The 24,606-nt window shown below is 38.9% G+C and overlaps 1 protein-coding gene and 1 pseudogene across 1 annotated transcript in view; one reads left to right on the top strand and one right to left on the bottom strand.

Moving 5' to 3' along the window:
- The window catches only part of LOC112834569 (coiled-coil domain-containing protein 22-like), a 154,858-nt pseudogene that overhangs the window by 126,800 nt on the left and 3,452 nt on the right, over positions 1 to 24,606 (bottom strand).
- Positions 17,029 to 24,606, top strand: part of KCNU1 (potassium calcium-activated channel subfamily U member 1) — a 145,528-nt gene continuing 137,950 nt past the window's right edge. Inside the window, exons 1-2 of the mRNA XM_073902636.1 lie at positions 17,029 to 17,198; positions 19,930 to 20,049. Coding sequence (XP_073758737.1) covers positions 17,052 to 17,198; positions 19,930 to 20,049 — 267 coding nt within the window. The 5' untranslated portion in view covers positions 17,029 to 17,051. The remainder of the gene's footprint in view (positions 17,199 to 19,929; positions 20,050 to 24,606) is intronic.

Genomic DNA, 24,606 nt, shown 5'->3' on the forward strand with positions numbered 1-24,606 from the left:
TGCACCTCAAATTTTTAATCTCTGTAGTTGTGATGATTTAGTGAGACAATCTACACAAAGTGTTTGACGGGGAACCCTATGCTTAGTAAATGACAGCTATTATTATTGAGTGTTCAAAGAGCTATCCCACTGAGGCTTAATACTTTAATTTACAAACTGCTTTCCCCATAGAAACTTGACCCTCATGTAATCTATGAGGGAGACAGGGTAGATATTTTATCTCTCAGGAGACTGGTGGGTTTTTTTGTTTGTTTGTTTTTCTCCCTGAGATCTGGTAAGTAGCAAAATCAAGACTCAAAGCCATCCCTTGAGGGTCCAGGGCACTTGCCTCTGGCTACAAAGGACCTCTTGACTCTCCAGAGGAGGAGTCACCATCTGCAGAGGCCACGATTCCCCTGTGAATAATGTTTCTAAACAGTGTGTGGTGGTGTGTTTTCGGTTGTTTTTATTCCATCTACTTGATTCAGCCAGGCAGTATTACAGCTAAGAAGTCCAGCTATTGTGTGCTGTCAACTTGTTTAATGATTATTCTAGGAGCAGGTGATTTCTATTAGAGCGCAAGTGACAGATTGCCCATTAGGCAGAAAGGCGTGTTATTCAAACTAGAAACTCTCAGCAAACAGGGAAGCAGAGCTGGCTCATCCACACTCCGCCCTGAATAGAAAGGTTTGTGACGTAATTATCTGGGTGTTGTTCAGCCAGGCTGAGGTATTAGGCTCAGAACACCTTCACTACCCACTGTGACCTCACTCCAGAAGTGAGAAGCATATGGGACAGTAGGGTAAGGGAAACTCAAGAACCAGTGTATGACAGAGTTAGAAAGAAGAGTCTAGAAATCAAAAGGTCTCCCAGAAGCTTTCTTCCCAGCTGCAGAAGGGATTGGAAGAACTCAGAGAGCCAAAGAAGAGAATATCCTGGACCATCTTTTCTATGGCACCATTGCCTTTCTGGAGGAAACTAGTTAAATTTCTCTTACCTTTCTGTGCTTTGTTTTGCATCATCACATTAAGTGGGAAACATTTTTAAGATTCTCTTGCCAATTTCTTGATCTCTGTGGTGAACCTTAACTGCCTATGATTGAGATCACTCTTGTGAGGTGGACTCTGCAACAAGAAAAACCCATGCTAAGAAGATATTTTGAGTGGAGACGCAATAAAATGGATTATTTTCATTCTTTCATCAGCTGACTAACCCAAGGATGATGTTTCAGGACAAGGATTAACTTTTGCAAATACAAGTTACAGTTTTCTGACATACATAAGAAAATCCAGAGAGGAAAGGTATCCTGAAGAACCTTTCCCAAATTAATGACATTCGTGTGCATAGAACTGTACATCTCTCCTTCCAACTTCATTGAGGTGAGCTAAGGTATTTGCAACAAAGGGGAGCCAAGGGTTCTCCTTGATCTTGTGATCATCCAGAACTCCATCCTTCCTCTTACTGTGAGCAGGAACTGCAAAAGTGTAATTTTTGAAGGGTTTATTTGGTTGTATCCCAGGGCAAAGAAGCCTAACTTTCCCTTAAAAACAAAACAAAACAAAACACAGTAAGACAAAAAAAAAAACCCTTCAGATCAAAAGTTAGTCAATGTTGCTCTCTAGTGGCAAGATTTCCATAGAGCAACCTTTGGTAAATAACTGCAATGACACTTGAATGCAAGGAAGTGGCCCCTGGCACTACTGATTATAGACCCTAAAAGATATTTTTAAATATTCAAGAGGCCCAGGACACCTGGATGGCTCAGTCGGTTAAGTGTCTGCCTTCAGCTCAGGTTGTGATCCATGGATCCTGGAATTAAGTCCCACATCAGGCTCCTTGCTCAGCAGGGAGCTTCCTTTTCCTTCTGCCTGCTCTTCCCCCTGCTTGTGCTCTCTCTCTCTCTCTGGCAAAAATAAATAAAGAAAATTTTTAAAAAAAATATTCAGGAGGCCCAAAGATTTTACCAAACAAGCTTACTATTAGACCTTGGTTACTAACTCAACATCGTAGACTTATTTTTTTTTTTCCTCCAAAATGTTATGCATTTGGATGGGCTGAAGTAGCTTTGTTTTCACAAAGCAAAGAATAAATTCCTCTGCCCAGGCCTTGGTTTCCTCATTTTTAAAAGAAATGATTAGGGGTGGAGCAAGATGGCGGAGGAGTAGGAGACCTGGATTTCGTCTGGTCTCAGGAATTCAGCTGGATAGGGATCAAACCATTCTGAACACCTACGAACTCAACAGCAGATTGAAGAAAAGAATAGCAACAACTCTCTGAACAGAAAAGCGACCACTTTCTGGAAGGTAGGACGTGCTGAGAAGTGAATCCGAGGCGATATCGGGGAGGATAGACGGTGGGGGAGGGGGCCTCCGTCAGCCGCTACAAGCAAGTGATAGAGCAGCGGAGCACAAAATGGGAATGTTTTTAGAAGTCGGCTCTGCTGAGGGCCCCACTCCAGTGGCTAAGCGGGGGGTGGAACCCTCTCTGGGACAGTGTGGTCTCAGGACCCTCAGGGTCACAGAAAGACAGGAGGTGCCTGAGTGTGGCAGAGCTCCCAGGTATGGGAGCAGGGAAGCCAGCTGCAGAGACAGAGCCGAGGCGCGGGCTCTCAGCTTGGGGTTGCCATAAACTGTGATCCGCGGCCCAGTCGGGCCACTGCTCCCCCAGCAGGGACCCAACAAGAGGCAGATCCAGGGAGACTCTCCTTCCTCCCCTGGGAGGAGTGGCGCCGGAGCGCACTGCAGGGATCTGCTGGGTTTGGAGACTCCACCGTGTCATGTGCCAGAGCTAGAAATGCTGGGTCACAGGCCGGGTCAGCACAGAGTGTGGCCGGAGACCAGGGAGGCGGGAGTGATTGTTTTTCTCTGGGGGCACACTGAGGAGTGAGGCCCCGAGTTCTCGGCTCCTCTGGGGGAGATTGGGAGGCTGCCATTTCACTATCCTCCTCTAAAGCCATTGGGAAAGCTTGCAGGGAACAAAAGCTCCTGAGAGCAAACCCGAGCAGATTGCTTAGCCGGGACCCGGCAAGAACGGGGCAATTCCGCCTCCAGCAAAGACATTTGGGAACCACAGCAACAGGCCCAACCCCCAGAAGATCAGCAAGAACAGCCAGTCAAGACCAAGTTTACCGATCAATGAGAATGGCAGAACTCCAGCGCTAGGGGACTGCTGCACATAGAATTCATGGCTTTTTTACCATGATTCTTTAGTCTTTCAAAGTTAATTTTTTTAACTTTTTTTTTAATTTTTCTTTTTCCCTTTTTCAACCAACATCTTATCAATCCCTCTTTTAAAAAATCCTTTTTCATTTTTCATTTTTAGAGTCATATTCTATCCCTTCATAGTTATAAACTTTTTTTTTTATATATATATATATATATATATATATATAAGTTGTTTTCTCTTTAAAATTTTGGGATACAGTTTCTTCTAACAGACCAAAATATACCCTAAATCTCTAGTGTATGGCTTTGTTCTACTCTCCCGCCTAATCACATTCTCTCCTTTTTTAATTTTTTTTAAATTCTCTTCTTTCTTTTTTCAACCAACTTATCAATTGCTTTTATAAAATCTTTTGTAATTTTTATCTTTACAGTCATATTCCATCCCTTCATTGTAATTACCCCTTATTTTTGTACATATATAAGTTTTTCTTTCTTCAAAATTTTGGGAGGCACTTTCTTCTAACAGACCAAAATACACCCAAAATCTAGTGTGTGGCACTGATCTATGCACCAGCCTGATCATATTTGATCATATTCTGGTTTTGTTGTTGTTGTTATTGTTTTGTTTTTGTTATTATCTTTTCTTTTTCTTTTTTCTTTCTTTCCCTTTCTTTTCCCCTGGTTTCAGGTCTCTTCTAATTTGTTTAGTGTATATTTCTCTGGGGATGTTGTTACCCTGTTAGCATTTTGTTCTTTCACTCATCTATTCTCTGGACAAAATGATGAGATGGAAAAAAAATCACCTCAAAAAAACAGAACAAGAGGCAGTACTGACTGCCAGGGACTTAATCAATACGGACATTAGTAAGATGTCGGAACTAGAGTTCAGAATGATGATTTTAAAGATATTAGCTGGGCTTGAAAAAAGCATGGAATATTAGAGAACCCATTTCTGGAGAAATGAACTATTTTCTGACCAAGTCGAAATCAAAAAGGCTATTAATGAGGTACAATCACAAGTGGAGGCTCTAACTGCTAGGATAAATGAGGCAGAAGAGAGATTTAGTGATATAGAAGACCAAATGATGGAAAATAAAGAAGCTGAGAAAAGGAGAGATAAACAACTACTGGATCATGAGGGCAGAATTCAAGAGATAAGTGATACCATAAGATGAAACAATATTAGAATAATTGGGATCCCAGAAGAAAGAGAGAGAGGGGCAGAAGGTATACTGGAGCAAATTATAGCAGAGAACTTCCCTAATTTGGGGAAGGAAACAGGCATTAAAATCCAGGAGGCACAGAGAACCCCAAAATCAATAAAAATAGGTCAACACCCCAACATCTAATAGTAAAACTTACAAGTGGCGGAGACAAAGAGAAAATCCTGAAAGCAGCTCGGGAGAAGAGATATGTAACCTACAATGGTAGAACCATTAGATTGGCAACAGACCTATCCACAGAGACCTGGCAGGCCAGAAAGGACTGGCAGGATATATTCAGAGCACTAAATGAGAAAAATATGCAGCCAAGAATACTATATCCAGCTAGGCTGTCATTGAAAATAGAAGGAGAGATAAAAAGCTTCCAGGACAAACAAAAATTAAAGGAATTTACAAACACAAAACCAGCCCTACAAGAAATGTTGAAAGGAGTCCTCTAAGCAAAGAGAGCCTCAAAGCAACATAGACCAGAAAGGAACACAAACAATATACAGTAACAGTCACCTTACAGGCAATACAATGGCACTAAATTCTTATCTTTCAATAATTACCCTGAATGTAAATGGGCTAAATGCCCCAATCAAAAGACACAGGGTATCAGATTGGATAAAAAAACAAGACCCATCGATATGCTATCTGCAGGAGACTCATTTTAAACCCAAAGACACCCCCAGATTGAAAGTGAAGGGGTGAAAAACCATTTACCATGCTAATGGACACCAAAAGAAAGCTGGGGTGGCAATCCTTATATCAGACAGATTAGACTGTAAAACAAAGACTGTAATAAGAGATGAGGAAGGACACTATATCCTACTTAAAGGGTCTATCCAACAAGAAGATCTAACAATTGTAAATATCTACGCCCCAGCATGGGAGCAGCCAATTAATAACAAAAGCAAAAAAACACATTGACAACAATACAATAATAGTGGGGGACTTTAACACCCCCCTCACTGAAATGGACAGATGATCTAAGCAAAAGATCAACAAGGAAATAAAGACTTTAAAGGACACACTGGACCAAATGAACTTCACAGATATATTCAGAACATTCCATCCCAAAGCAACAGAATACACATTCTTCTCTAGTTCCCAGGGAACATTCTCCAGAACAGATCACATCCTAGGTCACAAGTCAGGTCTCCACCGGTACCAAAAGATTGGGATTATTCCCTGCATATTTTCAGACCACAATGCTTTGAAACTAGAACTCAATCACAAGAGGATAGTCAGAAAGAACTCAAATATATGGACGCTAAAGAGCATCCTACTAAAGAATGAATGGGTCAACCAGGAAATTAAAGAAGAATTAAAAAAATTCATGGAAACCAATGAAAATGAAAACACAACTGTTCCTATCTTTGGGATAGAGCAAAGGCAGTCCTAAGAGGAAAGTATATAGCAATACAAGCCTTTCTCAAGAAACAAGAAAGGTCTCAATACACAATCTAACCCTACACCTAAAGGAGCTGGAGAAAGAACAGCAAATAAAGCCTAAACCCAGCAGGAGAAGAGAAATAATAAAGATCAGAGCAAAATCAATGAAACAGAAACCAAAAGAACAGTAGAACAGATCAACAAAACTAGGAGCTTGTTCTTTGAAAGAATTAAAAAGATTGATAAACCCCTGGCCAGACTTATCAAACAGAAAAGAGAAATGACCCAGATCAACAAAATCATGAATGAAAGAGGAGAGATCATAACCAACACCAAAGAAATACAAACAATTATAAGAACATATTATAAGCAACTCTATGCCAGCAAATTAGATAACCTGGAAGAAATGGATGCATTCCTAGAGATGTATCAACTACCAAAACTGAACCAGGGAGAAATAGAAAACCTGAACAGACCTATAACCACTAAGGAAATTGAAGAAGTCATCAAAAATCTCCCAACAAACAAAAGCCCTGGGCCAGATGGCTTCCCAGGGAAACCAAACATTTAAAGAAGAATTCATGCCTATTCTTCTGAAACTGTTCCAAAAAATAGAAATGGAAGGAAAACTTCCAAACTCGTTTATGAGGCCACCATTACCTTGATCCCCAAACCAGACAAAGACCCCATCAAAAAGGAGAATTACAGACCAATATCCTTGATGAACATGGATGCAAAAATTCTCACCAAAATACTAGCCAATAGGATCCAACAGTACATTAAAAGCATTATTCACCACAACCAAGTGGGATTTATCCCTGGGCTGCAAGGTTGGTTCAACATCCGCAAATCAATCAATGTGATACATTAGATTAACAAAAGAAAGAACAAGAATCATATGATCCTCTCAATAAATGCAGAAAAAGCATTTGACAAAGTCCAGCATCCTTTTTTTTTTTTTTAGATCTTATTTATTTATTTGACAGAGAGAGACACAGAGAGAGAGGGAACACAAGCAGAGGTGGAGTGGGAGAAGAAGCAGGCTTCCCGCCGAGCAGGGAGCCCAAGGCAGGGCTTGATCCCAGGACTCCAGGATCATGACCTGAGCCGAAGGCAGACGCTTAACGACTGAGCCACCCAGGCACCCCGTACAGCATCCTTTCTTGATCAAAACTCTTCAGGGTATAGGGATAGAGGGTACATACCTCAATATCATAAAAGCCATCTATGAAAAACCCACAGCGAATAACATTCTCAACGGGAAAAAAAACTGAGAGCTTTCCCCCTATGGTAGGAACGGGGCAGGGATGTCCACTATCACCACTGCTATTCAACATAGTATTAGAAGTCCTAGCCACAGCAATCAGACAACAAAAAGAAATAAAAGGCATCCGAATCAGCAAAGAAGAAGTCAAACTCTCACTTTTTGCAGATATGATACTTTATGTGGAAAATCTAAAAGACTCCACCCCAAAACTGCTAGAACTCATACAGGAATTCAGAAAGTGGCAGGCTATAAAATCAATGCACAGAAATCAGTGGCATTCCTATACACCACCACCAAGAGAGAAGAAAGAGAAATTAAGGAGTCGATCCCATTTACCATAAGATACCTAGGAATAAATCTAACCAAAGAGGCAAAGGATCTGTACTCAGAAAACTATAAAATACTCATGAAAGAAATGGAGGAAGACACAAAGAAATGGAAAAACATTCCATGCTCATGGATTGGAAGAACAAATATTGTGAAGATGTCAATGCTACCTAGAGCAATCTACACATTCAATGCAATCAACTTTTATCAAAGAAATGGAACAAATAATCCTAAAATTTATATGGAACCAGAAAAGACCCCGAATAGCCAGAGGAATGTTGAAAAAGCAAAGCAAAGCTGGTGGCATCACAATTCCGGACTTCCAGCTCTATTACAAAGCTGTCATCATCAAGACAGTATGGTACTGGCACAAAAACAGACACATAGATCAATGGAACAGAATCGAGAGCCCAGAAATGGACCCTCAACCCTATGGTCATAGAACAACTAATCTTCGACAAAGCAGGAAAGAATGTCCAATGGAGAAAAGACAGTCTCTTAAACAAATGGTGTTGGGAAAATTGTACAGCCATTGCAGAAGAATGAAACTGGACCATTTCCTTACACCACACACAAAAATGGACTCCAAATGGTTGAAAGACCTAAATGTGAGACAGGAGTCCATCAGAATCCTAAAGGAGAACACAAGCAGCAACCTCTTCGACCTCAACCACAGCAATTTCTTCCTAGAAACAGCACCAAAGGCAAGGGAAGCAAGGGCAAAAATGAACTATCGGGACTTCATCAAGATAAAAAGCTTTTGCATAGCAAAAGAAACAGTCCACAAAACCAAAAGACAACCGACAGAATGGGAGAAGATATTTGCAAATGACATATCAGATAAAGGGCTCATATCCAAAATCTATAACAAACTTATCAAACTCAACACCCAAAGAACAAATAATCCAATGAAGAAATGGGCAGAAGGCATGAACAGACATTTTTCCAAAGACGACATCCAAATGGCCAACAGACACATGAAAAAGTGCTCAACATCGCTCAGCATCAAATCAAAACCTCAATGAGGTACCACCTCACACCAGTCAGAATGGCTAAAATTAACAAGTCAGGAAACCACAGATGTTAGCAGGGATGCGGAGAAAGGGGAAACCTCCTACACTGTTGGTGGGAATGCAAGCTGGTGCAGCCACTCTGGAAAACAGTATGGAGGTTCCTCAAAAAGTTGAAAATAGAGCTACCATACAATCCAGCAATTACACTACTGGGTATTTACCCCAAAGATACAAAGGTAGGGATCCAAAGGGGTACATGCACCCCGATGTTTATAGCAGCAATGTCCACAATAGCTAAACTGTGGAAAGAGCCAAGATGTCCATCGACAGATGAATGGATAAAGAAGAGGTGGTGTGTATATATATACACAATGGAATATTATGCAGCCATCAAAAGGAATGAGATCTTGCCATTTGCTACAACGTGGAAGGAACTGGACAGTATTATGCTGAGCGAAATAAGTCAATCAGAGAAAGACATGTATCATATGATCTCACTGATATGAGGAATTCTTAATCTCAGGAAACAAACTGAGGGTTGCTGGAGTGGTGGGGGGGTGGGAGGGATGGGGTGGCTGGGTGATAGACATTGGGGAGGGTATGTGCTATGGTGAACACTGTGAATTGTGTAAGACTGTTGAATCACAGGCCTGTAACTCTGAGACAAATAATACATTGTATGTTAAAAAAAAAAAAGAAGATAGCAGGAAGGGAAGAATGAAGGGGGGAAAATCAGAGGGGAAGACGAACCATAAGAGACTTTGTACTCTGAGAAACAAACTGAGGGTTCTAGAGGGGAGGGGGTGGGGGGACGGGTTAGCCTGGTGATGGGTATTAAAGAGGGCACGTACTGCATGGAGCACTGGGTGTTATACACAAACAATGAATCACGGAACACTGTATCAAAAACTAATGATGTAATATATGATGATTAACATAACATAATAATAAGAAAAAAGTAATAGAAATGTGTAGGACTTAGGGATAAACAGATTTAATGCTCAGTAATTCTTTTGCCTCAGTGCTTATCTACATTCTGTTTGCATATTATATTCCAAAAGACCCTTACTTCAAGGACATCTTGAAAAAAGAAAATAAATGTATTAAAGCAACAGTTACTTTCACACTGTATCAAGGGCACTGCTTACAAAGGCAGTTTTTGGATAAATGCAATTAAAATCACAATACTGATGAAGAAAGTCAGAAATGCCAATAAAGAGGGCAAATTTATCCTTTGCTAGGAGAAATAATAGACCTAGTGAATATGCAAAGCTGTGTCTTAGAAGATGTTAACTAGTTTCAGAGAACTTCATTTGCCTTGTGTATGTACCTTATATCATTTGTTGGGATTTTCTTTAAAAAATATAGATTAAAATAACTTTGTGTTTTAAAAAGTTATTTTGTATCTATAGGGTTTTGGCTTCTCTTCTGAGAATAATTGGAAAACTGCTGGGCTATCCTCAAACCAAAGACAGAGCAGGAGGCCAGTCCATCATTTCATCTCCTGCCAAAGCTTGCAAGGGCATGGGGGGGGGGGGGACGGGTTTGGAGAGGAGTGTCTGGGTGAATGTGCCAATTTAATGGAAGTTGATACAGAAGAGATGGCATTCATCTCCTACGCCATTGGTGACAGCTCCGCTTTTCAGCCTAATCTTCAAGTTGAATACAACTGCCCAGAGACTCAAACGAACACGTAGTTCATTGAAAATGTGACTGTAGAAACACACTCATACAGCAACCAGCTGCTGGGACAATGCTTGGTGATTCGCCTTAATCTTTTCAATGGTAGACAAAAAATTCCAAGCAGTAGCAGTAGAGAAGATGGGCAAAGGGATGACATGATGATAACTGCATTGAGACCCTGGCCAGAGTCGCTGGTGAAGCTGCCAACAGTGAGCCTACACTTGTGTTGCTCTCACACCACTTCTGCTGGTGGGCATTAAGCATTCTGATGAAATCACCAGCTTGGTGTTCAGTTGACCTGATTTCTGGGGAGACTGATTGCATTATTCCTTCTCCTGAAAAGGTTTTTTAGGACTCTCAAGGATCCATAGAGATTATACCAAAAAAAAAAAAAAGAAAGAAAGAAAAAGAAAAAGAAAAGAAAAAGAAATAAATCAAAGAAAGAAAAAGAAAAAAAAAAACACAAAAACTCCAGAGTTATCAACAGTTTAATTCATCCTTCTATTCTATGAAAAGGGGCAGAGTCAGAGGATAAACAGAGAGAGCCTGAACAGAAAATGGGTTTTTGGTGAGACTGTTTACAAGCCCTGTATTTTATATGATTGGGTATCCCTCACTTCGTTCTTAACTTTCTGTTTTTGTTTTCTTCTTTTTAGTTCTCTTCCAGAAGGGTCCTCCATCTTCTAAAACAAAACAAAAAAATCCCTGCAGTTTGCTAATTCCCTGTGAAATTCTCCCACCTACTGGCCAAATGGAGAAGGCTCATGTCTTTTGTTAATACTTGTACCACGATTTAAGACCACCCTCCAAACGGTACAATTAGGAACCACAAATGAGAAAATTAAAAAGATTGAGGAAGTTCTTCATTTTGCACTTAGCAATCCACCCACATATTTGATATACATATGGACTTACTATGCAGTTTGCAAATACCCAAAATGAAGCATAACTCTGCAGTACCGCAGAAAGCAAATTAGTAAGAGAAGGAATGGGAGATTGGACAGAGAACCAAAGAGACGGTGTGTCTGGCAAAGCAGTTAACATGTTTCTATTCAGATCACATAGGGAAAGAGGCTCGGATGCACAGATGGAATCAGAGACTGTGACCAACATAACCATATTCCCTCTATGAAGAAAATTCCATGAGATCGAAGCAGAAATCAAATTGGGTTCCAAGTTAACTTTTCAAAGGGGACATCTCTTCAGTAAAAAGCCACTCAGAAATGATACTTCTTCCTTGTTGTTCATTTTTTAATGAATACATCTGGTAAATGAGGTTAGACACTGGTATATGGAAAAGAGTTTGCAATCTAGTAGAGTCATAACCTACAATTATAGAATCAAAGATTCTGGTAAGAATCCCAAATACCAGTAGCAGCCTCCTCACTTTACTAATGAGAAAATGAAGATGGGGGAGCATAAGAAGCTTGTCCAAAGGCTTATGCTTCAGAGATAAACCAACAAATTCGATGAAAAAAGAAAAACAGAACTCAAGTTTCTGTATGGATTTTAACTACAATTACCTTGTTTGTATCAGCCTCTCCAGAGCTGATAGTTTCTTTTTTTTTTTTTTTAAACATCTTTTTTTTTTTTTAAAGATTTTTATTTATTTATTGAAAGAGAGAGAGAATGGTAGAGAGAGAGCATGAGATGGAGGAAGGTCAGAGGGAGAAGCAGACTCCCTGCTGAGCAGGGAGCCTGATGTGGGACTCGATCCCGGGACCCCAGGATCATGACCTGAGCCGAAGGCAGTCGCTTAACCAACTGAGCCACCCAGGCACCCCAGAGCTGATAGTTTCTAAATACAAACACATACTCTCACCAATATAGTGTAGATAGCCATTCAATTGAGTTTAAGTGCCTACCACAGTGAAACATTTTGCTGTGGTTTGTCCACTTGGAATACATAGGGAACAAGAGAGTGAGTTAAAAAGAACAGTGACTCTTTAAAGGGTGGGATCATGGCTCTAAAGAGAATATGGATTAAACCAAATTCCCTCAACACTAAGCTTTCTCCAGATGTAATTTACTATTTCTTCTATTTCATGACACTTAAGGAGTTCAACCAAAAGTAGAAATGAAGCCTTCAGAAGATGAAAGGTAAAGAACTGGTGATTAAAATAGCTTCGTCCAAAGGCCTTGAGAGACTGAGGCTACGATCTGTAAGTAACATTCCCCAAGCCACAGATACATGAAATCAACAAAAAGATGTTCACCCCAGAAAGCTGATGTCCTTTCACTAGCATGTGAGTGTTCTGTGGAGGTGGAACCATCTTCATCCCTGACTTTAGACTTGGTTCTGACATTGACTAGCTGCATGAACTGAGGCCTAGTATTTCTTGACCAGTGTCTGACAAATGGTGAGGATGTTCATTGGGGTATGAAATGAACCTCTTCTTACAGAAACAGAAGAGGGTAGGGTTATACCATTCAGTGTGATGGATGGATTTAGATCCTTAAAAGATAACATCGCAATATGGTTATTATTTTCAGAAGCATTATACAAACACACACATATGCACACACACACACTCATAAATGCTGGTGTAGACACTTAAATAATGAAGTTTTTACTTACCTTTGTCAAATAGGGCACATTTGTTGAAAACTAAACTTTTAAGATAAAACATTTATTCATTCTCATTATAAAGTACAATTTTTCCAGAATATTTGAGTGCCCGGAGGTAAATTACAGAGATGTGTACAAAGTGAAGCTATTTTCTAATCAAATCACTGACATGTTAAAAAAATTCATCTGAGTGAGGAAAAAAGAAGTTCTTAATCACGTAGTCTTCATTTCTTAGATGGAGTTTTTTTAAGATTTTATTTATTTATTTGACACAGAGAGAGAGAGAGAGAGAGAGCACAGCAGGGGAAGTGGCAGAGGGAGAAGCAGGCTTCCTGCTGAGCAAGGAGCCTGATGCGGGGCTCAATCCCAGGACCCTGGGATCATGACTTGAGCCAAAGGCAGACACTTAAATGACTGAGCCACCCAGGCATCTCTCTTGGGTGGAGTTTTAAAGGCATAGCAGTGAATGGTTCCAAGAACCCCCTCAGAGGTATCAGCTGGAAAAGCAGGGCAGCTTTGACCAGTCCTCTCTCTCATGTCCCTCAGGCAGGGGAGCAGACGTTACCTGCTGGACGTCACTCCCACCTGCCCGTTTATCTCCACCAGCCAACACATCTCACTTGCTGCGATGTCTTCTCTATATGTCAGGGTAATCCCTTTACAACTGGGATTTAATCACTTAACGTCCTTCTCTGAAAGCCTTCAAATGTTTCCTCTTGTTCTTGGGATGAATTTTTGTTGGTCTGTGTGTATTTTTTAATCCTAATCTGAATACAAGGCCTTGCGTGATCTGGTCCGCTTCATACGCAGCCAGCCTTCTCTTGGGTCATTACTGTGCATACAACCTCTCTCTTCAGAAGCGCCATCCTTCCCAACCTTGCCCAAGATGGTGCCTCTGCCTAACGGTGGGCACAGTGCTTGTTCCTGGCCTCTCCACACCCACTGGAGGATCTGACTGAGGTAGCATGTCATGCTTCAGCCCTGTTTCACACACGACGGGCTCGAGGCAGCTTCTGGCCTCCTCACCTCAATTAGGTCCCTCCTTCCACCACCTATTTTTTCCCCTCACTTTTCCTAGTTTCTAATGTAAACATCTTCCTCAGTTAACTGTATCCCCTGTGAGGGAATGAACTAGCTTTCTTTTGTTGACCATTGTGCTTCCATTGTGCCTGGCACATAGTACTTGCTCAAGACACACACACACACACACACACCCACACACAAAGATTCTGGCTGATCGTAGGTAGCCAACAGAATAGTGAATTTTTTCTTTTCTTTAAATTAGTACAAGAAGAGTCCTTTCTCGGTTATTGTAAAAGGTAATGTTGTTTCAAATTATGTCTCTACAAGGGAATAAACTGTATCATTATTTTTCTCTCCTTTAGGATGACCTGTCTCAGTACTTCTTAGTGACTTTCAAACTACCTTGAAATTGATTATTCACTATTATGGATAAATGCCAAATTTTATTTTTTAACTTTAATAATTTGTCAACTTTTCAAGAGGTTTGATTTTTAAAAATAGAATAAAAATTAAAATTAAAAAATTAAAAAAAATCAAAACAAATTGTCTCTCTAGTTCTGAATACTGAATTGCTACCAAGCTACAAATGGCAGCTTTTCCTTCATCACACACTTCTACCATGATACAATAACTCAGGAACTCTGAGAGAAGTTATCAAATTTGAACCTGTTAGCAAAGATAGTAACACTTTGAATGGCACTTGATCCAAATCATATGCCCTTTCCCCTACACACACACACACACACACCCCGCACCACTCAACACATACACACTGCTCGCAAAAGCACACACACGTCACCATGCACCCACACACACACTACCACCATCACATGCACACACGACATGCACACACACACCACAAACCGCACACATTGTATACACACATTCTGAGCACACATACACACAACACATACCATGCCCTGTGCATAAACAACTGCAGATGTCACACTTTCTTCATGAAAATAGTTTGTAGTAAGAGGTGGGAAATATGGAGGAGAGAAGTGTGGATAACTTGGGTTAAAGTCCGTGTAGAGTCAGTATTTCATTCACCTAACATATATTTCTAAGGATCTAGGATTTATTCATTCAATCTCCAGATATTTATTAAGTTCAGGTGACTTGCCAAGCATGTGGCAGGTATATTACTTGACACAGGCTACTCAGTAATGAATAAAACAGGTATGATCCCTAAGCTTGTGGAGCTTACATTTTGTGAGGGAAGACAGAAAATAAACCAGACAACAGGAAATAAGGTAATTTCAAGAAATGCCATGAAGTGCCGTGAAGGAAAGGGCCATCACAGAATCCTGGGGCCTGTGACCAGCCCTCCTTTCTAAAGGATGGTCAGGAGAGTGTGATGGGACATTTAAGAAGAGACATGAAGAAAGCAGCTGCTGGAGACACAAGTGTGTGTTCTAGGCAAAGGGAACAGTGTATCAGAAAGGCCTGGAGAAAGAAAAGACTTTGCGTGCCCTCGTAGCTAGGATGGGGCGGTGCAGCTGCAGCACTGTATAGATGAGGAAGTGGAAGTGTGGGAGGCAGGAGGACCACCTACCCCAATCTGCCCAGGACCAAGGGTCTTCTCAGGATGTTGGACTTTCAGTACAGAAGCTGGGACAGTTCCAGGGAAACCAGATGACCCAGACACCAGAGGTTCAAGACAAATTTGGAAAGACAGACTTTGAAAGAAATCCACACTTTCCTTGACTCAGCCATAGAAACTAGTATTACCATCACCATAATATATTAGAGGGACAAGCTACCTGGCTGTTTAATTAAAACTGAATCTTTTTGTTCTCATAGGACAATTGCTGGGAAAGGGGGAAAGAGATGCCTAGATAGTATCTTGGAAAGAATTGGTACTACTTTGACAATATTAATTAGCAAAAGTTAGGAAAATAAGAAAGTTGCATTGATGATTATAGCTTAACCATTACTTAAGATTTATCAGACTAAGTAAATGAGCTTTAACTTGGAAACTGTGATCTTATTCTAGCTATAGGGGCTTATGCTCATGTGTGCACGTGATCTAAACACATTATTTCTTCTTTCCTTCGTTTCTTCCTTCCTTCCTTCCTTCCTTCCTCCCTCCCTCCCTCCCTCCCTTCCTCTTTGCTTTATTAGTGCCATTCAGAAAAGGAACTGAAATAGCTAATGGTTATCTTTCCTTGAGTTTTATGCTTTTCAAAATACGATCACACTACCTTATTGAATCCCCACAGTAATTCCACCAAGTATGTTATGTTATTTTCAACATAAAATAAATGACTGTGAAAAGTAAAGTGACTTATTAAACATCACACAGCAACTTAAATGAAAGGTGGGCTGGAATTCAGGGCTCCTAACTCTAGACCAGAGTCCTTCCTAATATTGCCCTATGCTAGCTTAATGACTAGATTTTGTGGAAATTATAGCTCAGCTTAGAAGGAAATACAACTGTGGCAGCAGTTCTAAGAAATGTTGTAATTCTCTTCTAGAAATAGTCTGCCACATAGAGCAGAATCATGGAGGGCTCCAAAGGACAACAACATTTCTCCTGGGTCTCATCACTTTGTGTCAGGCCATCTTCACAATAACTGGGGGGACTAGGCCCCCCCATCAGGCTCTGACATTTTGCCTACCAAGTGGGTTGCACTGAAAGGCATGACATTTCTTACACCTTTGAAAACATCAGAGAAAATAAAAGAAATTGCTCTCCTTCTGAACTTTACCTCTGCTGGACCAAAGTGTTTGCTGACAGGGCAGGGATAAAAGCAAGAAAGGGGACGGTCCCATAAAGAAGAGATAAGGGGAACAGATTCCTGGGCTCAAATATTTAACAACTGACCAAAGTTCGCACCAGTAAAAGTGCTTTCTATAATACCTGCACTATCATGCCTTTCTTATTGATGAGCTAAGCAAAAATCTTGAAGTACTCCTCTCATCTGTCCTTCCATGATTACTGAGCATGTGGCATCTGCTCAGGTAAAGAATCAATTCACTGACACACAGATGGCTGGATGCCATTCCACCAAAAATAAAAAAATTTTTAAAAAAAGAAAAGAAAAAAAATTGCTCTGAAGGTGTTTGCAACAAACCAAATAGCCCATTGACCATAGCCATGAAGGCTGTAATTTCCTCTAAGTCAGAGAGAAAGTCAGTAAAAGAATTAGATCTAGAATTCTTGTCTTCTGAAGACCACATTATGGACCTGGTCTTCTCCTGTTCATTCATTTGCATCCTATGAGTCAGCATTGCAGTGGTTAGCTGACCCTTGTTCCTGGAATCACTTATTGCTATTACATCTGGCCTTAGGACTCATTAATACACTAAACTCTAATTTCTGGAATCATTACCATGTGATCATGACATCACAGAAGCCCAGCAGTTCCGTCTCCTGATCTTTTGAACAAAGCCACAGAGTGATAGTGGGGAAGATCTGGGAAAATGGCCTGCTCAAGTGAGATCCAAGCAGCGTTTATTCTCTCTTCCTTTGTGACCTTCTTCCTTGGACTCCTCATCTTACTCATTTGCAGACTAATCTGGAGAACCATTAAAAAATGGCAAAACATCAAGGGAACAGGAATTCTCTTGGTCAGTTTCCTTATTTTGGATCCTACTATATGAAGATTGAGACAGGTTTGGCAAGTGACTGGGTTTAGAAAACAATTTAAGCTTCACTCAGTTTTCATGAGCTAACAGAGCCAGATCTAATCCAGTGCCTTAGAAAGGGGCTGATCCTCCCCTGGGGTAGAAAACAGGACCCCAGGACACCATTCCAAAGGCAGCAGGTACAGAGCTGGGCCTCCTCTCCCACCACTCAGAGAAAGAATGTCTGGTGTGGCTGATGATGAATGATAGCTCTGGAAACAGAGAGTCACTATTATGAAAAAAAAACAAAAAATGCCCACAAACATTACATCTATGCCTCTATTTTGAATTTTAAAATGATAGTTGTGCTTGGTACCATGAGGCAGGCGAAGACCACCATCAGGTCAACCTTACTTTCATAAATCACGCATGCAGGATGCATATGTACTTAACACATGTACAGTGTCTTTTATATACCATTAACACAACACACCTAGTTGTACATTCATTCATACAGAAACCCATGCATACATTCACATGCCATCCAGCCACAAATGCAGAGACACTATTCATAACCAAACAAGCTTTGCAAGGGTGGGGGTTGTGGGGTAACAGCTAGCAAATGATGATGACGAGAATAATGGTATCTTAGATAAGACTTTGCTTAAGAGCTTGAAATAAAACTCTCAAATGCTGTATAATGGCTGTTCTAATATCGGTGGTCAAAGGCAGAGCTTTATTATGCTCTGTGTGATTTGTTTCCAATTTTTGTTTCCCAAACTTTGTTTTACTGATATAGCAATTTCCGTAACAGAACACATTTCACTTGTGCATTGTAGTCAATATTGAAAAGTTGCTTAAAACATTTCTCTTAATGGTAAACATTGACATAAAATAACAGAATTCGTAATAACTTGGTAACTTTTTAAGGTCATTGGCAATAATCATAAAATGGAATTCAGGTTTCTGCATTCAACATGTACCCAGTACAGTAGTTCATAGATTTGGTTGCTAAATGAGTCCCCTCTATTCTTAATTTTTGTAAAGACTTTAAACAGTGGCATAAAAACTGTGGAAAGAATTCTGAGGAGCACTTACTCCTTAACAAGACTGATAGAGTACACAAATAAGTAATGGGTATGGAGAATCTGCCTTCTACTTTTTTTTTTTCCCAATGCACGACTGAATTGCTAGAATTGTTTAATCGCCTTAGATTTCTGCTCCAGAAAATGTATCTTTTCCCCCCATTGTATTTATTTTTGTATGGTTACAAAAATGTGAGAATCTATTTGTCCATAAACATTTGCAGTATTTTTCCCTTTTTTTGGATGTAATTCATGTCTACCCTTCTCTCCAGAGGTGTCTTTTAATTTCTAATAGAAAGCAACTATTATGAAATGTTAAGAAGTAGGGTCCAAGCCTCCAGAATACTCTACTTTTCTGGTTTTGAACCTTGAGAGAATTTGATACAAGCTGAGTGACTTCTCGGTAACTTGTTATATTTAATTAAATTGAGAGTGCTGTATTTTTTCTCTAAGCCTTTGGGAAAGTTGGCCTAATGCAAAAAATGCCACAACTGTCAAAGAAGTTTTAAAAATTATTTGAAGTCATAGTTTTCTCCTTAAATGTGCATTTTTAAAATGTTTACTACATTCATAAGTATGATTTTATTATATTTTATCTTAGGGTCAATTTGTTTTCCCACAGAAGGCTCCTCTAATTTCATAATGAAATTCAAACGAGTGTTCCACATTAATGTTATACTGAACATCTTTTTTTTAAATCAAGTCTCAGACAACATCTCAGGAATGCACATGATGAGTCATAGATATTAGAGGGCAAATCACTGATCAAGATATGAGTTCTATTATCAAATAGTTATTTAATGAGACTTTTCTTTCTACCATTCAGAGATTATGAGTAGAAAAATTAAGTCATTTCAAAACCCTTGCTCCATATATAATGAGTTTTTCTAAAAGTCGGAGGGTCTCAGTCAGCATGGTGTGGTCAATCCTAGCTCACTTGTGTCTTTCTTGGTGGTAGCTTATCAATAGATATGGGGGCTAGTTCAGACTCCAGCCTCTTATCCCCTGCTTATGGGCCAGTTAGGTAATTTCTCTATATCCCAGTTTCCTTATCAGTAGATAGCAGTTTTAATCACACTTATTTTGTCTACTTCCTAGGATTACTATAAATTTTAAATATAATAAGTAAAGGCACTTTATAAATATGAGAAGGGATTATATCAGCAGGATATGTCACCAGATAAGGAACTAAAAGCAACACAAAATTGCTGAAACTTTCCTTCTTTCCCAAAAAAGAGCAGATACTTAAGTAACCACTAAAAACCAATTTGTAATCTTTTTCCTTCGTCCATGTATCTTGATAGAAAAGGATAAGAGACGTTCCCAGAGCAGGAAGAAGCATGCTATTCCCAATCCTGATCACTACAATAATGTCAGTCTGAAGGGTCTAGGACTGTAGAGCATGTGAAGAAGGCATGGTGAAGACCGCAGAATTCCTAATTAAAAAGCTGTGCAAAAGACCAGTAAAATGCAAACCCAGTAAAATTCATTTCATGATATGCTGAATAAGCGACTTTGGGGTTCTCTGGGTTGGACAAGGTATAGTAATTTCCGGCTGATAACACAGCAAGAGGCTCTACCAACATACATAAAACAGATTACTTTCTCTGGGATCCAGCTCACTCTCACTTCTTTTCTCTTCCTTATAGGAACTACTCTTGACAAAGAGCATCGGGAGTAAACATTTAAAAAGTCTCCACTTCCAAGGAGTATTTCGTAATCGTATAGAAATGCTGCTTTCAGCACAGACCTTTGTGGGTCAAGTGTTGGTAAGTGCATTTTCATTGTTAGCTTGCTAACATACTTTAGCCATAAGTGTGATTATAGTCCGTATATATAATTTTATCACCTAGGTAAACATCTGGTGTTCCCTGGTGGCCTTTTCTAAAATATCACTGCCTCCCCACTGCCATCTCCCTGTGTCTACCCTATCCGTTATTCTGCTTGTTTTTAATTTGAATATAATTACTTGGCATTATAGTTTCAATTGATCATTAGTGTATGTGCTAGAAGAAAAGCCTTATTAGGACAAAGATTGTGTTCATTTTGTTTTCTTTGTATGTAGATGGATGCCTGGCATATAGATGTGCCCCAAAAATGTGATGTTTAGTGGATCATGGGCCTGAAATGTACAACTATTTTCTCCTTCTTTGATTCCAATAGCCTCTTTTCTTCATTATATACAAATTAGTCTCTTTTGCCTCTGTATGATGATATTCATCATTTTACTACCTATTTTAATCTAGGTAATTTGCACATATTACAAGTCAATTCAGGTATAATCTCATAGGGGAAAATCTTACCTTATCTTCATATTAGGCTAAGAGTCCATCTCTAAGCTTCTATAATATTCATTGCACACTGTTATTAAAATTATCTGTATATATGCCTGTCTCTTCCAGTGTACTGTGAGCTCCTTAAGAGAACAGACTAGGCCATGGAAATATTTATATCACATTGTCTGGAAATAGCAGATGCCCTATAAAGGAATGAATTGATCTGAAACATTAAAGAGTAGAATCTATATTTTGAAGGTATGCTGCCATCAGATGGTGATATGGTGGAAGTAGATGTATGTGAGCTAGAGATTATCCTCTGCTTTTTTTGTAATTGGTGAAAACATTGCTCTGTTCTGGTTAATGTTGTTTAATTAAAATAAAATTACTTTTTAAAACGTATTTGGAAATATATACATATATAATTGTTCTTGCTAAAATCTACAGGGAATGTTGAATCATCTGGGAATGTGCCTCTCCTTTTTTCTTTCTTCTAGTTTTGGTCCTTTTTCTGAAATGCCTGTCAGTATGACCTGTTAGAGAAGAATTTAGTGATTCTTTCTGATTAGATCAGGGATTTCTTGGCTAGGATCTCTTCAAATGTTCAAATCATGTGTGACTGTATGGAGATAATATTGGGAATGACATATTAAAGGTCTCTGGGCTGAGGGAGAAGATAACTTACACCATCCACCCTATGGGCATCGTATATGGGGAGTGGATGAAGAAGGAAAGACCATTGATTACATACCAATAAAAATTACTTCTTTAATAATGGAAAAATTTTTTTCAATCTGTTACAGCTGATGATTAAGTAGTTGGAACAACAGGAGGCACAGAGTAGAGTTTAGATTAGAATAAACACTCTAACATTGAAAGGCACTCCTCAGTAGGGGTTCCAAGCAAGTATGTTATGAAGGGCTGAGAAGAGAACAAAATGGTTTGTAGATTTCCCTTCCATCCATCCATCCTTCCTTTCTTTGTAATTCCCTTACTTCTTTCAACAGATACTTACTCTTTGCCAACTACATGCAAAGCCGACATTCTAGACACGGTGAAAATGCAGATGAGAGTCTTAAATCTCATGAGACTTAGATTCTAGTGGGGGTAGAGATGACAAATATGAATATAAATAAAATAAATTCAGACGGTGATCAATCCTACCAGGGAATTATGAGTGATGTGTTTGAGAGTTTTGGAGGAAATGGAGTTAGATCACATCAGATACAGTGATCAGAGAAGAAATCTCTGAAAAGGTAAGATTTGAGTTAAGACATGAAGAATCAGAAGTATAAAGCCACTGAAGAGGAAACAAGGTTACTGACGGAGAGAACAGACTTGTGGAGGTAAAGAGCTCAGCTTACTGCAAGTACCACAATAAGACTCCTGTGCTAGAGGTCACGGAGGGCAGAGCAGAATGAGGTCTGAGAAGAGACAGGAGAACCATGCAATGCTTTGCACTTCATACTAAGGAAGTAGGTTTTTCAAATGGAATAATTTTACTCTAATGCAAAGGGAAGTCATTGAGGGTTTTTTGAGCATGAAGTTGACATGGTCTAATTATGTTTTAAAACTTCAAGAGGCACTAAAGTTTGAAAATAAAGGAACTGTCAAAAGTATATCAGGCAAGTGACAACAGAAATTGGGAGCATATCTTAATATCAGATAAGTTTGAATTCAGGGCAAAAAACAATAAATTAAGCCAAGTAACCTGTATTAGTTTCCTAGGATCACTGTAACAAAGTACCACACACCAAGAGAAAACAACAGAAATTTTTTGTCTTGTGGTTCTGGTGGCTAGAAGTCAAGGGTTGGTTCCTTCTGAGGGCTGTGAGAATGAACTGGTTCCATGTCTCTCTCCGAGCTTCTGCTGGTTGGTTAGTAATCTTTGGTGTGCCTTGGCTCATATATGATCCAGATCTTTGCCTTCATTTTCACATGGCATTCACATAATGTCTCCTCTGCTTGTGTATATACCCAAATTTTCCTTTCCCAAGGACATCAGTCATACTGAATTAGAGCCCATCCTCATGATCTTAAATATATCTGCAAAGACCCTATTTCCAAACAAGGTCACTTTTGGCAGTACTGAGGGTTAGGACTTCAACATATCTTTTTTTTGGGGGGGGACACAATTCAACACACAATATTTGTAATGGTAAATATAACAAACCTCAACCAAAATATAACATCATGAATATCACCAAAAATACAAATACCAAATATCACCAAAAATTACCTACACCAAAAATATAACTTCAAGATAATAAATTAAAAAAATTATAAGATATAAATACTAAAAACACATTGGTTGTAGGAGCTTTTAGTTCACCTATCATATAGGGATATAATAAATAGGAAAAAAATAATGTTAAAAAACAAAATTCAACCAAGTAAACTTGAAGATGTAATTGGCTTTATTAAGCAATTCATGAATCAGGTAGCATCCCATCTAACAAGCAAAGAGATAACTCTGAGGAGCTGTACAAAACAAAGTTTTTATAGGAAGGAAATTGGAGCAAGGAAGCTATTAGCAAAAGAAAAGAAAAAAATTTTTCAGGGAAGGTCACCTTTCCTTAGGGGATAGAGCAGGCAGATTACTTCACTAGTGCTGGTCAGGAATTTCCAGACTGATTGGTTTAAAACTGCATTGCCAGGAAAGGCTAAAACAGCAATTAGGTTAGGTATTAAGTCTTTTGTGGGGCTTAACATAAATTACTCCACTTTGGACCTGTTTCTTTTTAACAACAATAAGCATAAAGAAGATCAAAGTAACTTAATTAATAAGAGAAACCGGATTGAAATGATGAAATTCCATATGCTGAAAACAGAAATTAAACTTACAAGTGTCTATGGACTATTTGTAAAAAATTAGCATATACTGGGCCACAAAAAAAAAGTCCCAATTATGAAACCTACAAAGTACAGACAGACATTAACTGAACACAGCACAATAAGAAATAAGAAAACAATAAATAAACTCAGAAAAAAAAAGAAAAACAAAGACCTTACAGCTACAAATTGTAACATTTCCCTCTCTCAAAAGAACCTTAACTCAGAAAAATTAAAATAACACTTGCAGTATCTTTAAAACATAAAGATAACGAAAACACCACATACCCCTTGCACCTAGAGTACAAGACGGAAGTGGTTCTGAGTTAAATGCCTAACAATAAAAACTTATTTTGATAAATGAAAATAATTAAAATAAATGAATTATCAATCTCAAAAAATTAGAGAAAGAAAACACATTAAATCTATGCAGAATATAAAGAGTTAGAAATTAATGAGTTATAAAACAGCTTATTATTTAACACAATAACACAGAGAAATCAATAGCTAGCCTAAACAAGGAAAAAAAGAGAAAAAGCACAAATATATAAGAAATAAGACATTAAAATGAGGACACAAATAAAAAGCAAATTGAAAGCTATATAAGCAATTAAATTTGAAAACTGAATGATTCCTTTGGACAATATAAATTACCAAAACTGATCATAAAAGAAAGAAACTTAAACAGACAAATATCTGGAAGAAATACAGATGTTGTCAAAGACCTGTATCACCACCACCACAATCACCCCTCCTCCCCCTCCATCTGTGGGAGACCTAGATGATTTCAAGGTCTAGTCAACCAAATCTTCAAGAAGTGGATATCCCAAATGTTAATTAAACAGGGTATCGAAGAGAAAGAAAACATTCAATTTTCTTTTTTTCAATGAAGGCACAGTATCTATATCAAACCCCCCAAATAGAGCAAGTAAAAAAAAATCTACAGACTAAGATTTTTTAAGTATCCTTAATACTTTGGGGGAGGATTCATAGCCAATCACACAGTGGAAGAAGAACAAAAGGACAGAGGAGGAAAAAAGAGAGGAAGATGAAAAAAGAGGAAAAGCAAAGAAAAAGAAGGAAAATGAGGAAAATTCTAATAGTCAAAGGGAAAAATATATTATTTTCAAAACAGGATACCTTCTAGAGATCCCTCTCTAGATTAAAACATGGCAAAGTATTAATCAACTCTGTAGCATCTGTGGGTGTGTTGTTTTA

This window comes from Callorhinus ursinus, unplaced genomic scaffold (assembly GCF_003265705.2).
Source record: "Callorhinus ursinus isolate GAN/ISIS: 27379988/994484 unplaced genomic scaffold, GSC_fseal_2.0 scaffold17, whole genome shotgun sequence".
Taxonomy (NCBI): Eukaryota; Metazoa; Chordata; class Mammalia; order Carnivora; family Otariidae; genus Callorhinus; species Callorhinus ursinus.